The sequence below is a fragment of the Solanum stenotomum genome, chromosome 8, assembly GCF_019186545.1.
Source record: "Solanum stenotomum isolate F172 chromosome 8, ASM1918654v1, whole genome shotgun sequence".
Taxonomy (NCBI): Eukaryota; Viridiplantae; Streptophyta; class Magnoliopsida; order Solanales; family Solanaceae; genus Solanum; species Solanum stenotomum.
The window spans coordinates 38,186,872-38,200,578 of record NC_064289.1 but is presented as its reverse complement, the minus strand read 5'-3'; the positions used below and the strand labels follow the sequence as shown (position 1 = coordinate 38,200,578).

The 13,707-nt window shown below is 35.8% G+C and overlaps 1 protein-coding gene across 2 annotated transcripts; it reads right to left on the bottom strand.

Moving 5' to 3' along the window:
* Nucleotides 1–3,455: 3,455 nt before the first annotated feature.
* On the bottom strand, nucleotides 3,456–6,044 carry LOC125872627 (putative clathrin assembly protein At2g25430). Of its 2 annotated transcripts, none has more exons than XM_049553381.1 (2): nucleotides 5,849–6,044; nucleotides 3,456–5,705 (listed from the first exon to the last, which is right to left on the bottom strand). In XM_049553381.1, the coding sequence occupies exons 1-2, from the start codon at nucleotides 6,018–6,020 to the stop codon at nucleotides 3,718–3,720; spliced, it is 2,160 nt and encodes a 719-aa protein (XP_049409338.1). In that variant the 5' UTR covers nucleotides 6,021–6,044; the 3' UTR covers nucleotides 3,456–3,717. The 2 variants fall into 2 exon arrangements, with proteins under 2 accessions (XP_049409338.1, XP_049409339.1); XM_049553382.1 differs by having other exon boundaries at nucleotides 3,456–5,680; nucleotides 5,849–6,013.
* Between the last annotated feature and the right edge of the window lie 7,663 nt (nucleotides 6,045–13,707).

Sequence of the window (13,707 nt, the reverse complement as noted above, 5' to 3'; positions counted from 1 at the left end):
TGGTAATTTTTTTTTTAATGAAAAAATTGAAAATTTTGTTAATTTTTCTTTGGGATGGGGTGTGGGGGGGGAGGAGGGGGGCTGGTAGGGGGTAGGGAGTGTGGGGGGAGGGGGCTGGTAGGGGGTAGGGGTGTGGGGGGCTGGTAGGGGGTGGAGTGAAGTGATAAAAAAAACTTTTAATTTTTTTTATTTTTAAAGCTTTTAACAAGATTTCTATTATAATATGGGTAAATATGGTTACCCATATTATTCTTTGGGTAACTCGTTTTTACTCATTTAAAATGTGAGTCGAGTCGAGTAACTTATCCATTTTTATTCAACTCATTTTTTGATCGACTCGACTCGCACGTTTGTCGCTCCTACTCACTAGCAATTAAAGTAACATCCATTTTCTGTCTACCTATGAAGGTCATCTGATGTTTGTTCACAAGCTTGCTTATCGCCCTCTTCAATATCTCTGCTAGAACCTTGACTATGGTTTTGTACACCCCTATGATCAAACTAATTGGTCTAAAATCTCTCAGATCATTTGCCCCATCTTCTTTGGAATCAAAACTACAAATGTAGCATTAAAACTTTCTTCAAATTTCTGATGATTGTGGAAATTCTGGAAGGTCAACATTAAGTCGTCCTTTATAGTTTACAGTAAGTTTGAAAAAAAAAAAATCATTGTGTAACCATTCAGGGCCAGATGTCTTTTCACCTGCACACATTTTGATCCCTTCTAACCCTCTGCTCTTCAAACTTTCTTGTAAGCCATTGTTGCGCCTCCATAATAATAGTTTGAACATAAAAAAATATTCAAATCTGGACGTCAACTTTCAAATTCTTTGTAAAGATTTTTATAGAAATCCACAATGGACCTCTTAATCTCCATAGAAACAGAGGACATAACCTCATCAATCATCAAAGAATCTATAGTGTTGATTCTCTTATGAGCAATGGATTTCAACGTCATTACATCAATGTCTCAAATTCTTAAGTCAAATTTTATTATTCTTATTTTATATTATGTTTTTCATTGAAAATTTGGATTGTTTTCCTTCTTTACTCAAAGTCTACATACATCATACTCTCTTCATACCTCACTTACAAAATTATATTGAGTATATTATTGTTTTTCAATTTATATATGTGAACTAGAAAAAAAATTTAAAACATATTTGTTAAAGTTGACTTTATGCCCCAATCTTGTTGAGAGAGCCATACTCATCTAGTCAACTACATACTATCATGGTGCATTGGAATTGTTTATTCTAGACATGCCTCTCTACTAGCCAAATATTGTTTGTTTTTAAGCAATTTGACATCAACATATACTCAATCGGATCGGTTAAATTTATAATAATAGTAATAAAATAAAATAAAATAAAAAGAGGAAGTCATCTTCATGTAAAAAATTCAAAAATAAACGACTTGATTAGCTGACCTTAAAAATTGTTTGATACCTTTTTTGGAGTATCCTTGAAAATGCATATATAACTTTATCAAAGAAAATAAAAGTAGGATTTCAACATGGCAAAGACGGGAAATGACAAAAAGTGAGACAATGTCAAACAGATGTCTTGCTAGTCCTCTTCAGTGCCGATAATTTATGTTTTTATCTCACTGAGAATTGAGATAGAGATGGAATAGATAAGTACATATTTGGCTGATTTAAGGATCATATTGGGATAACTACAACCTACCACTTAGCACACCAAAGACGAATAGACCAACGGTATAACCTAACCACCAATTAAGTTAATGAAAATAACGACAAGACAATAAATACTACTAGTTATAGAATTTCCCCAATACCTGTAATTATAAAATATAACAATTAGCAGAATAGTTGAAGTGGCAAAATCCACGTTAGAGGTTGTGTGGGTGCTCAAGCATCAACTTGAGTTGCATATTCATCTTTATTTGGTGCTCAATGAATTACCCTTGCTTATGGAGTTTGAGGTCACAACTAAAAATTAACCAAAAGTATAATGTGACGCTTTGAAAGTAAATATTGTGGATGTCACATGGACTCTATACTTATATAATGATAAATATGGTAGATCACCCTTCAATTCGTCCCCAAACTGATAGTGACCCGAAAACTACTTGCTAATCCACTCTACTGTACCGGCCAAAGATAGCTCACTATTTTTTACTGCCATCTTCATCCACCTTCCATTTTCTTTAACAATTCCTCCACTTAATTATCGTTCTTTTCTTCTCACTCAAAGCCATGCTATCTCTACAAGAATCAGACTCAAAAGTTGAAGAGGTTGGATTGTTTTTTCTCCATTACCTGCTTTCGGTTCTCACCTATTATCTGCCCTGTAAAGTACTTGATTATCACGTATATACCCAAGATTGGTGTGTTTCAACGACTTCAATACAGCAATTAACCATCATTTCTATTGTACTTCCCCTTTTAACCTTAATTTAAAAGCATAAAAATAGCACCAAAGTCACTGAAAAGTTTTGAAACATAACAATATAGAGATGAAATACCAATAGATGGCCTAAGCACTTAAGCAAGGAAGAATAGCCAAAGGATCAACAACATTTCCTTGGTACTCTATCACTATTTTACCAGAGGTGATGCTTGAGATAAGAAGGTGACAGAGTAGAGAGGAGGTAATCAGTAATATCATCCCTTTCATAAGCTTATATATAAGTTGATAAAAGAGATCTATGATAATTCCAAGTAGCAAGCCAGGTAGTGATAGTTTTGACAAAGTTTACCAATCAATGTGTAACCATCAGACTTCCACGGCCATAAGGTGTTCTATCACCTTGACTGTAGGAGAGGCTTTTATTGTTGTTGGGAACCTATTTAAACTCTACATTAAAGTCTTCTCCTACGAGAGAGCTCAATAAATTCCTTTAAAGACTCTACACTCTATTAAACTCTTCTTTTAGACAATAATTCAATCAACTTTTAAAACTCTGACAATGCTCTCCTTTCCAAAGAGTGAGTTGGCTTGGCTTTTAATGAAAACAGTTTTCACCACAACTTCCATTGGAGCCTGGGTCGTCTGATACGATGAACACGATTCAACATTTAAGTTCAAATACGCTAGTAAAATCAATTATAGACAGATCATATATGCAGCTGCACATGAGCAGCGTGTAATCTTTCATTGTTTCAGCTTCTCACTCAATATGTTGAAGCATACTGAATCATTGAACAAGAGTCATAGCCACGATGAAAAAGTTAAGAAGGTCCTAGCCACATTATCTGACACAAATATAATCTGGCCATGGTGATTTCATATTTGCCTCGAGAAGTTCTAAATTTCCATTTAAACTCATTTTTATATAGTAAAGGGCTTTCAGTATAAAGCAACATGTCATCATGGCAAACGGACCTAGAATCTGGTCACTTAGTCTGAGCAGCTTGAGATGAAGTCTCTCTACCTATCAATATCACAACACAATATTTTATAGAAAAATAAATTCAAACAGCATGCCTCTGAAAAACAAAGCATGTAGTTAACCACACAACCAATGTTCAAACACCCCTCTTGAAATGAGCATTACTTAACAAGTACATTAAGAAATCAGTATATTACAAAAACATGAGAGAATACAACACAGGTCATTCACTAGACTCGCTAAGCATGAACATATTAAAGATATAGCCATCAAATAATACAGTGGAACAGGTCAAACGCTAAATAATGAACACCCAACATAAACATAAAAAAGGAAAAAGAAAAGGTATATGTTGCAAAATCAGTAAGGATTGTAGTAGTACCCTGCAGCAGGTGGTATTCCAACGCCGTTTACTGGTGGCATTCCATAAGGCATCACAGGGGGTTGCCCTGGACCATAGTATCCTCCGGTAGTGATCTTGGCCAAACACGTTTGACCTTGCATGCCATCTCTGCTATACTGCTGCCATACCATCTGTTCCTGCACTAGCAATTGCTCTTTCTTCTGCAAATCTGCCATTTGCACATAAGAGGGCGGTGGAACACTCAAAGATGCGGCAAAGGGGTCTTGTCCAACTGTCTGGACTGTTCCATCAGGTGCAGGGAGTGCCAAAACTGGTGTAGCACTCTTCCCTACTCCTGGCAATGCCACACTGCTGGCACTGCCACCACTCGATTGCACAGTGGCTACATGTTGCCTAACAACACCCTGATCATACATGCCATTCAACAATAGTGGATCAAGACCGCCACCCAATGCCGCCTTCTGCTTAGACAAATTACTTGCTGTCTCCACCAAAGCCAGTTCCCAATCAGCCTTACCACTCTCAGCTTCTGGATTCTGCCAAGCAGATGTAACCTCTGGTTCCCCATTGGATGGGAATGCTTCCCACGACCCATTTGCATTGCTTGTTCCTGGTCCTGCAAATAATGCCAAGGCAAATTTATTCCCCTGATCATCAGCAGTAACACCCTCCTCCCTCAAATCCACCAAATCTCTGGTTTCCTGAATAACAGGCTTAGGCTTAGGAGGCTCTGGTTCAGGAGGCGGTGGAGTAGTATAATCCTCTGGTGGTGGCAATGCTTTAATTTCATTCATATCCGGTATTGGCTCCTCTTCCTGTGGAGCTGGCTGGCTCTCTACTTTCCTTTCAGTACTCTTCATCGCCTTAGCTCTATCTCTCACAAACTCCTCCAATGTATCCAATAGCTTGCTTGTAATCCTCGACACTTCTGGGTATTCTGACGACCTTGACACACCTATATCCTTGCACCAGTTATAGAATCCCACCAACTCATCTATCTGCTTGGCTGCACTAGAATAGGCATCAAAGGCCTTGACACAATCCTCATACTCCATATCAAAAAATTTATCCAACAGAACAGCCAAAACATCACATATATCTGTGTAAATTTTGTAACTTTCTTTAACCACAGGGTACAAAGCAACCAAGACCATCCTTTCATTCTTGGCCAAACCAGTTGGCCGACAAGACAAAAAGCGATCTAGCAGTCTCTGCAAATGAGTCATTTTCCCAAAAATCCTTTCAGGCTTCATCTCTCTCAATGGAGTCACATCTTTCTTCTCCTGTATTGACTCTCTCACATCACCTGAAGATCTGGACCTCCTCATTCCATAACTAGGCTCATCTCTAAAGTCCCCATGATCATAACCATATCCGTGGTTAGAACTCTGGGGCGATCTCCATTGCTCATCCTTAGATCCATACCTTTCCATCTCTCCACCATTTTGCTTCCTCTCAAAAACCATCAATTCTAACCTCTGATCCAAATACAAAGCATAAGTCCTTACAAAAGCGGAATGATCCCATGAACTGGCGTGAGCCTCATCTCTGAAATCCGACAAATTTAGCAGCCTTGTTCCCCTCCTGGTAGCATACATAATTTCTTGCTGAAATACAGCATCTCCATCATTGAGAAGTCGGTGAATTAGCATCAAACACTTGAGAGCAACAATCCAATCTCGGGTTTTTCCCAACCTTTTGGAAATTGCAGACATGCAGGCAGTGACATAACCCCGTGAAGATGAAGTCAATTGGAGAATCTCCCTTATGTACTTCTCTCCAGCTGGTTCATCATCGTGGCTAGTAGCCTTAACAATAGCAACTTCCAGCTCTGGTGCCATGTTGCTGGCAACTTTGGCAATTCCTATGCTTGTCTGGTCCTTCACAGCCCCTATGGCCTTTCGGATGGTGGTGGGCGCCATGGCAGGCAAAAGTAGATTTTTACTACAGTAATTGTTTCTGCGGATTAATTTCAAGATTTGATCTGTTAAAATAGGCCATCCAAGAAACAGATTTAACAAAAGAAAATTTGAAGTTTGTATATAAGGAGAATGAAGTAGTATATATTCAGAAGGAAAATCAAGTAGTAACAAAATTAGGAAAGAAAAATCAAAAGTTGAGACTAACCTGAGCGGATACAGATCTGTAAGGAAAGAGCAGATAATTGAACAAAGAGAGTTATGCTTTTTAGCAGCAAATGTATAACAACAATGGCCACAACTAATCTCTCTATATATTTGGAAACAATTATTAAGATCGAAAATAAGTCACGCAGTTTGGATCTGAAAATTGTCGCCATTCTAGTAACCTGTTTTAGGTCAGTATTGTTATGAGACCATGCTGTTTGTCAACAGTGACATGTTTTTTCGATCTCTTATTACTTGTTTACTTTTAAATTGACATATTTATTAAAAAAATAATTATTGACATATTGAGCTTATCATTTTATCATTTATTAATTATGAAGTACATTAATTAAAAACTAAACTTTTCAAGAAATTCTATTTTTTCAAAATAATTAATTGAGGATGTAATAAGTAAAAAAAATTGTCCTTTCTTAATTTGTCAAATTAGACAAATAATTAGGAACAACTAAAAAGAGAAAAATGAACAAGTAATTATGGGACAGAAGGAGTACAATATGACCATATTTTATTATCTTCTCACTACCCTTATGCTTTCTGATCATTCTCACTTTCACCAAAATCATTTCTTACAAAAAAAATTACTCTATTGTTGTAAATAATGAAATGTGGAAATTCACTTTAGGCATGACTTTGAAGATTTTCTTTTGGCAAAAGGGTCTAGTGGAGCCTTGTACTTGTATCAATTTGTATTTTGAACCATTCTACTTAACTATTTGTCATCTGAACCCTTAAACTTAATTAAAATGAGATTTTTAAACTCCTTTGACGGGTTCCCAGGCTTATGTGGCATTTGTTTTGCTGAGTAAGATCTGGCGCGTGTTGTCACACATATAAAAGCAAGTGGAAGCAATGAATTTGCTTTAAAAATATTAAATAATAAAAAGAAAAAAGAAAACATCTCAAACCCCACTCTTTTCTTGAAGGCAAAGAATTAGATGCAAATTTTTAGAGGATTTGCATATATTCATAAACCTCATCAGCTTGCCAAGATCAAATTTAGGGGTCTTGATTCTTGAGGATTTTACCTTTCGAATATAATCATTTTTAGGGGAAAGGTACTGAAGTTGTTTTCTTAATTTTCCTGCAAATTGATTCATGGATGAATTTTACAACCATCTTCCTGTGGATCTAACAATGGTTGCCATATCTTGTTTGGTTTCCCTTCAAGTCACAGAAACTTGCTTGATTTCTCATGATCGCAATCATCTTTCTGCAGATCTAACCATGCGTTGAGATTTGTTTTTGACTATGCATACTTTTGTTTTTCTGTTTTCTTCTACGAAGACCCCAAAAATGGCCCAATCTATTTTCACAAAGTTGTTCTATTTCTATTTAATTTCTTCAAATAAAGTGATGTCTCTTTTTGGTATGAAAAAAAAATGAAGAAGAAAAGAACAGGGGATATGAAAATGGTGTTGACAGTGATTGTGGGTTAGGGGAGGTGGAGGAATGGTGAGAGAAACAATAAACTTTATTTTATTTGGTAAAATAGAAAATTAATTGATTTTGTCTTTTGTTTAATATTGTTTATTAATAATTAAAAAATAGTTATGAAGATAATTATGACATGTCATTAATATATGACATGGATATGGCATGTCATTTATGTAAGGGAGCGTGAGTTACACACATAGCTGGAGGGATTTAAAAGTCTCATTTTAAATGAGTTTAAGAGTTCAGATGACAAAAGAGTAAGTAAAAAGGTTCACAATACAAACTGATACAAGTATAAGGGTCCACTAGACCCTTTTTGCCTTTTCTTTTTGACTGTAAAGGATTAGAAATACATTTCTACCTTTTATATATATCCCTCTTATCTTTAGAAATACATAGAGATTGAAATATTTGAAGGAAAAACATGACTACCCTTTCTTTCTTTTTCTTTGTCATTTAACTTTTAATATATTTATTTGATAACATGTTATTAGCACGAAGTCTCTTATAAGGTATGTTTCGATGATATAACTATTTCTATTTTCAGATTCTAAACACAAGTATACATTTGAATATTTTCAATTTTTATATTCTCTAAATAATATAAGGTGGTAAAGTAAACTTTATTAATTGATGAAAATAAAAATAAATTATTAAAGAATACTGCATATGATATTCTTAATTTTTTAATGTTTAAAAATTTATTATTTTAATCTAATTTGATTATTTTTATGATAGTTTTGATCATGTCAAATTTGTCAAAATTGGAGTTCATGGCACTTGATATTTTTGGCAAAAATTATCTATCCTGGGTACTCAATGCTGAAATTCGGCTAGACGCTAAAGGTCTTGGTACCACCATTACTGAGGGTAATGCAACATCGAGTCAAGACAAAGCGAAAACTATGATTTTTCTTCGTCATCTATTGGATGAAGGACTAAAGGCCTAATATTTGACAGTGAAAGATCCACTTGAATTGTGGAATAGTTTAAAGGAACGGTATGACCACCTTAAGACAACGATATTGCCAAGGGTTTGTTATTAATGGATACACTTATGATTACAGGACTTTAATATTGTATGTGAATATAATTTTATTGTATATATAATAACTTCCCAATTAAAATTATGCGAGGAAAATATAACAGATGAGGATATGTTGGAAAAAACTCATACTACTTTTCATTCCTCAAATCTGGTGTTATAGCAGCAATACCATGAAACGGTGATTTAAAAAGTATTCAGATTTAATCTCATGCCTTCTTGTGGCTGAGCAACATAATACCCTTTTGTTGAAAAATCATGAAGTTCGTCCCACTTGAACTGCTCCATTACCGGAAGCAAATGTGGTAGAAGTTGTAACACCTCGGAATTTGGAAGATGGAGAAAATAAATGATTTTTGGGTTGCAGGTTGTGTCTACGTTTTCCATCTACGGACCATAGAAGCTTCTACGGACTGTAGATGGCAACCGTAGGAAGTGGAAAAATATTTTTTCTAAAGCTAAGTCTCAGTACCCCTTTTGTATGGGTCAACAGGACGGCCCGTCATCATTTGTACGAATCATAGATAAGTCTTGTAGGTGAGTCCTAGACTTGGTGAAGTTTTGAGGGTCAAAGTTGATTTCTACGGATCGTAGAAAGACCTACTAACCGTACACACATTCCGTCAAAAGATAGGAAAAATCATGGTCCAGTACTTGGTCTACGGTTGACCAGTATAGATCAGAGGAAGTGCTGCTATCCGTAGGTCCAAACCATAGGTCGAGTCCGACAATTATTTTTAATGGGATTTTGGATTTTTTTTCTAATTGTTTTAACCCAATACTATGTCATTTTTCCTTCTACCCTAAGCCCTATATAAAGCATTTAAGACCCCAATTTACCCATTTTCAACTCATTCTCCTAAAGTCCCTAAACTTGACCAAATTGACTCTCCAAATTCTCTCAATGCTAAGGAAGAAGAAGAAGAGTTAGGGTTTCATCCAAGTCTCCAATCCTCCATTCTTTATGGGATTCTAATATCACGGTATGTGTGTATCCACCCATGGAGTCCTTTCCTCCATGGGTGCCCCAAGGATTAACATTCCCAATTCAATTTCTAATTGATCAAATTAGGGTTTCAATTCAATAAATGTGGGTTTCTTCCAATCATGATTAATTATGATTGATTAAGTCTTATAATGCATTATTTGATGTTAATCTATGATATTTAGTTGAAATTGCATATACCCATGCCTAAATTATACTTTTCAACCATGATTGTATGATGAACCCATGAGCTATGAATTATGAATTTTGAAGATATGCATGTGTTTCATGAAATGCTTGTAAATGATTTGAAGATGCTTTGAAAGGAAAGTGTCAATGCAACTCTGAAAGGATTTCTCACTTATTATGATGATCATGATTGTGAAAGGTATTTCTCACAAATGAATTCACATTAGTGAAAGGTTTTCTCATCCTGTTGAGTAATATTTAGGGAAAACGCTCATAAATATCTCGAACCTATGGGAAAAGACTCATAAATACCCTTCTTCCACCTTTGGGTCTAAAAATATCCTTAAGATTTATTTTGGGCTCAAATATACCCCTCAACCTAACAGAAATATTCAAGTCAACTTTAAATTTTTTAAAAGCCACCTGGCCTTTTCTAATTGGTGACATACTTACCCATTTTTTTTGACGTGCCTTACACAACCTGTGAGTTCTTCCTCTCCTCCAAAATCCATCGATGTTTTTAATTGTACATCCTCTTTCTCCTCCAAAATTCATCGATCTATGGCTCTTCCTTACTGAAGTGCATACTGCGCAATTCACAATTGCTTCTAACCTGAAATCATGAACATTATCAAACAATCCATCTGTTCCCAACACAATTATATCACTTGCCATTACCAGAACATTGACTTTCTTCAATACACTTGAATTGTTGAACTTTCAATTTGTACAGAACTATCCCCTCTCAAGTCTCTGATCACTACAAATCCGCTATCTCCCACGTTAACATCGTGCAATGTGTCATCAGAAAGAGTCAAAATACAAGTAGTAGAAGAACCCTTCGCCTTTGCATTCGAAAAAGCTTTATTGAAAACTTTCACCAAATAAATACTACTACTCTGCTTCTGCTTGTGATTGCAGATTTAGCATTTTTCATCAATTACCTTGAATACCCACCTGAATCAACACCCTTTTTCGCCCACCTACCAACACAATCAGCAACATCGATTGTTTGTTCCTTAGCACAAATAAAGCTTGCATCTTCACCTACTGGCACAAATAAAGTTTGATTTTTTACAAATCTAACTCCAGACACTGCACATCTGAAGTGTATATCTATATAAAAAAGTTTAAAAGTCGAGTAATGTTGAGTTGTGCCGTGAAATATAATACGATTTTTTCCAAGGCGTTAAAAAAATATTGAATCTATAGATACAATATGATTTCCTATTAAAAGGAATTCAGATGAACCCTTTTCAACCTATCGAACTATGCCATGTGCATGTATATAAGAACCCTTCAATTTAACTACCCGAATCTGGAAACACAAATTTCACTTAGTATTGCTTTCTTCAATTAGTAAAGCAATTTGAATGTCATGCAGGAAAAACTTTGACCCTCACTGACATTGAGAAACCGTTATCGCTTGCCAAAGTTAATTAAAAAGATCCGATGGATTTTGGAGGAGGAGAAGAACTCATAGGTTTAGTGTAAGGAAAGTAGAAAAAGAAAACGGGTAAGTATGACACCAATTAGAAAATGTCAGGTGGCTTTTTAAAAGTTAAAGTTGACCTGAATATTTATGTTAGGTTAATGGGTATATTTGAGCCCAAACATAAACCTTAACGGTATTTTTAGATCCGAAGGTGGAAGAGGGGTATTTATGAGCCTTTTCCCATAGGTTAGGGGTATTTATGATCCCTTTTGATCTCAAAAGTATGGATTGGTATTAATCATCATCTTTCCTATGTTAAAATGACATTTGACTTTTATCTATTTCATTGAATTGTGACTTAGCATTGAGAGGGCTTTGAGGTGAAGGCTCAAATAGAGTTGTCTCTCGTAGCAATCTCTAATCCCAAACTACATGCCCCCATAGGATGTCTTAACTATCCTAGTAAGTGGATCCACTTTAGCAAATGATGATATGTACGGATTCTACCTTGGCAAATAGTTTTCCCTTCTTTCAGTATGAAGGATATACCAGATTCCATGATATAGCTCTTATGGTCTTATTCTCGGTTAAAGCTAAGATCCCACAAAATGACTATGTTTTCTTCAAGCTTTCCTTATGTCCGTTATGTTAATGTATTTGACTATGTTTTATGATTCTCATGTCATTTATTCTTTAAAAGCTTTTAAATGTTCCATTATGATCATGACTACTCATTTTAAGTCATTAATGCTATCATGCATATGTTTATGCATATTTCCTCATACTAGTACATTTTATGTACTAATCCATACTTGTGCCTACATTATTTCACTAATGTATGGTCCGGTGCTTCTACCTCCCATACTCGTGGCTAGTTGATTCTTCATAGGATTTGAAGATTGGTGAGTACACATGTTTCGAGGACTAAGACACTTTTATTGTTTTTCTATATTTTGTTTTAGACTTTGTATGTGATGTACGGGTTACGTACCAATCATTTTACTTATGATGTATTAGATGTCTTTGAGAATTATGTTAGACTTCTGATTTTGTCAAACTCTTTTGATGTATAAATGATATCTTTTAAAGATTTTACTTCTATTATCTTGTATGATGTATGCTAAGTGGCTTGTGTAGGGCCTCTTGGGGTTCTGTATGCCATGTTACACCTAGGGTATACTTTGAGACATGAAAAACTTGGTATTTAGAGCCCAAGGTTTAGAAAGGTCCTACTTTCATAATCCACGTCAAGTAGAGGCTTGTTCATGAGTGTGAAGCGTGCCAGATTTATGAATAAGAGGCTATAGGACGTTTAGGAAATTTCACTTCTTTCATCATTCTAAAGTCATGTGATAAATTGTAACTCTAGATGTCTCTCTCCTAATCCTTATCCGATCCTTTTCAGGATATGGCCCCTCGAAGAGCTTACGTTAGGAGGAATGCGAATGAGAGTGTGGAAAGAGAAGCTCCTCAAAAATCTCAACAAATTCTGGCTGACCATTTGGCCGAAAAATGACTAATATAGAGCTTAGGATTGATTTTTAAGTGTTGGCTCAAGCCATGACAACTTAAGCCAATAAGGAGACTGTGGTATGATGAGTCCGAGATTTGGATTCATTTAGGGCTATGTTTTGATAGTTTTAGTATCCTCAAATGCCTAATTTATGCTATAAACTAATGTTAAAGCATTGATTTGCATGTATGTAGGCTAAGGAGCAAGGCAAGGACACTACCGGGCAAAAAGGAGAAAACAAGTTGAAGAAGTGAAGAAAAGCGATACTGGTGATCGCCCAGACCACTCGACGAACCACCGAGTGACTTTTTAGCCCGCCTAAAGTTCCAGCATGCCAGCCCTGGGGAAGAACCAACTTGGCGACAAAAATGGGTAATCGGTGAATCGTCGAACGACTCCGCGATGACAATCTTGATCGCCTAAAGTGACAGAACCCTGAGGACAAATGACCAATGCAAACCGGCGATGGATTGGAGCAAACGGCGGATCGCTGACTTGTTCAGCGAGGCCCGACTTATCCCTCCCTATGACTTTTCAGGCCAAAAATTGGGCAACTATAAGTTAAAATTTAAAATGAAATTTCAGGCATGCTATCATTGAATATAGTTTTTGATCCCCAAGTTTGAGAGTTAGAGTTTTCTCTTAGTGTTTGAGTTCCATTGTATACTTTGAAGCTTTTGAGGCTCAAATTTAAAGATTTGCAAGTGGGTTTTTCAATTTACTCAATTTGGACCATTGTAAAGACTTGTAAACCTTTACCCAGATCATGGCTAATGTATTTTGTAATCGTTTCTCTATTTTTATGATGTGTAGCTAAAACCCCAATTCTTGGGGTGTGATCATGTGTTTGTTTGTCTAATTATCTTATGTGTATTGTTGTTTGATGATGAAATTGTTGTTTTAATGTAGGTTTAATCATTAGCTGAGTTTTAATCTATGAATTTTAGTTGCGAATGCAATTCTAATTTTGAGTTCTTGGCTTGCTTGAGAGAGAGGTTTTGGAACCAAAGCTTTTGATTGATGATTGTAGGTATTGGGCTGGTATGGGTTCAGCTCGAGAGAGTGAATCCTAAACTCAGTTCTACCCTTCTAGTTCGAGAGAGTGGATGCATTAAGGTTGTGGGTTTTTTATCTTGTTAAGCTTGTCGATGTTTGAGAGAAAACTCTTGAACCATAATAGTTGTTCGAGAGATAAAGCTATTGCACTTAAAGCCCAACCTACCCACAATATTTTAGCA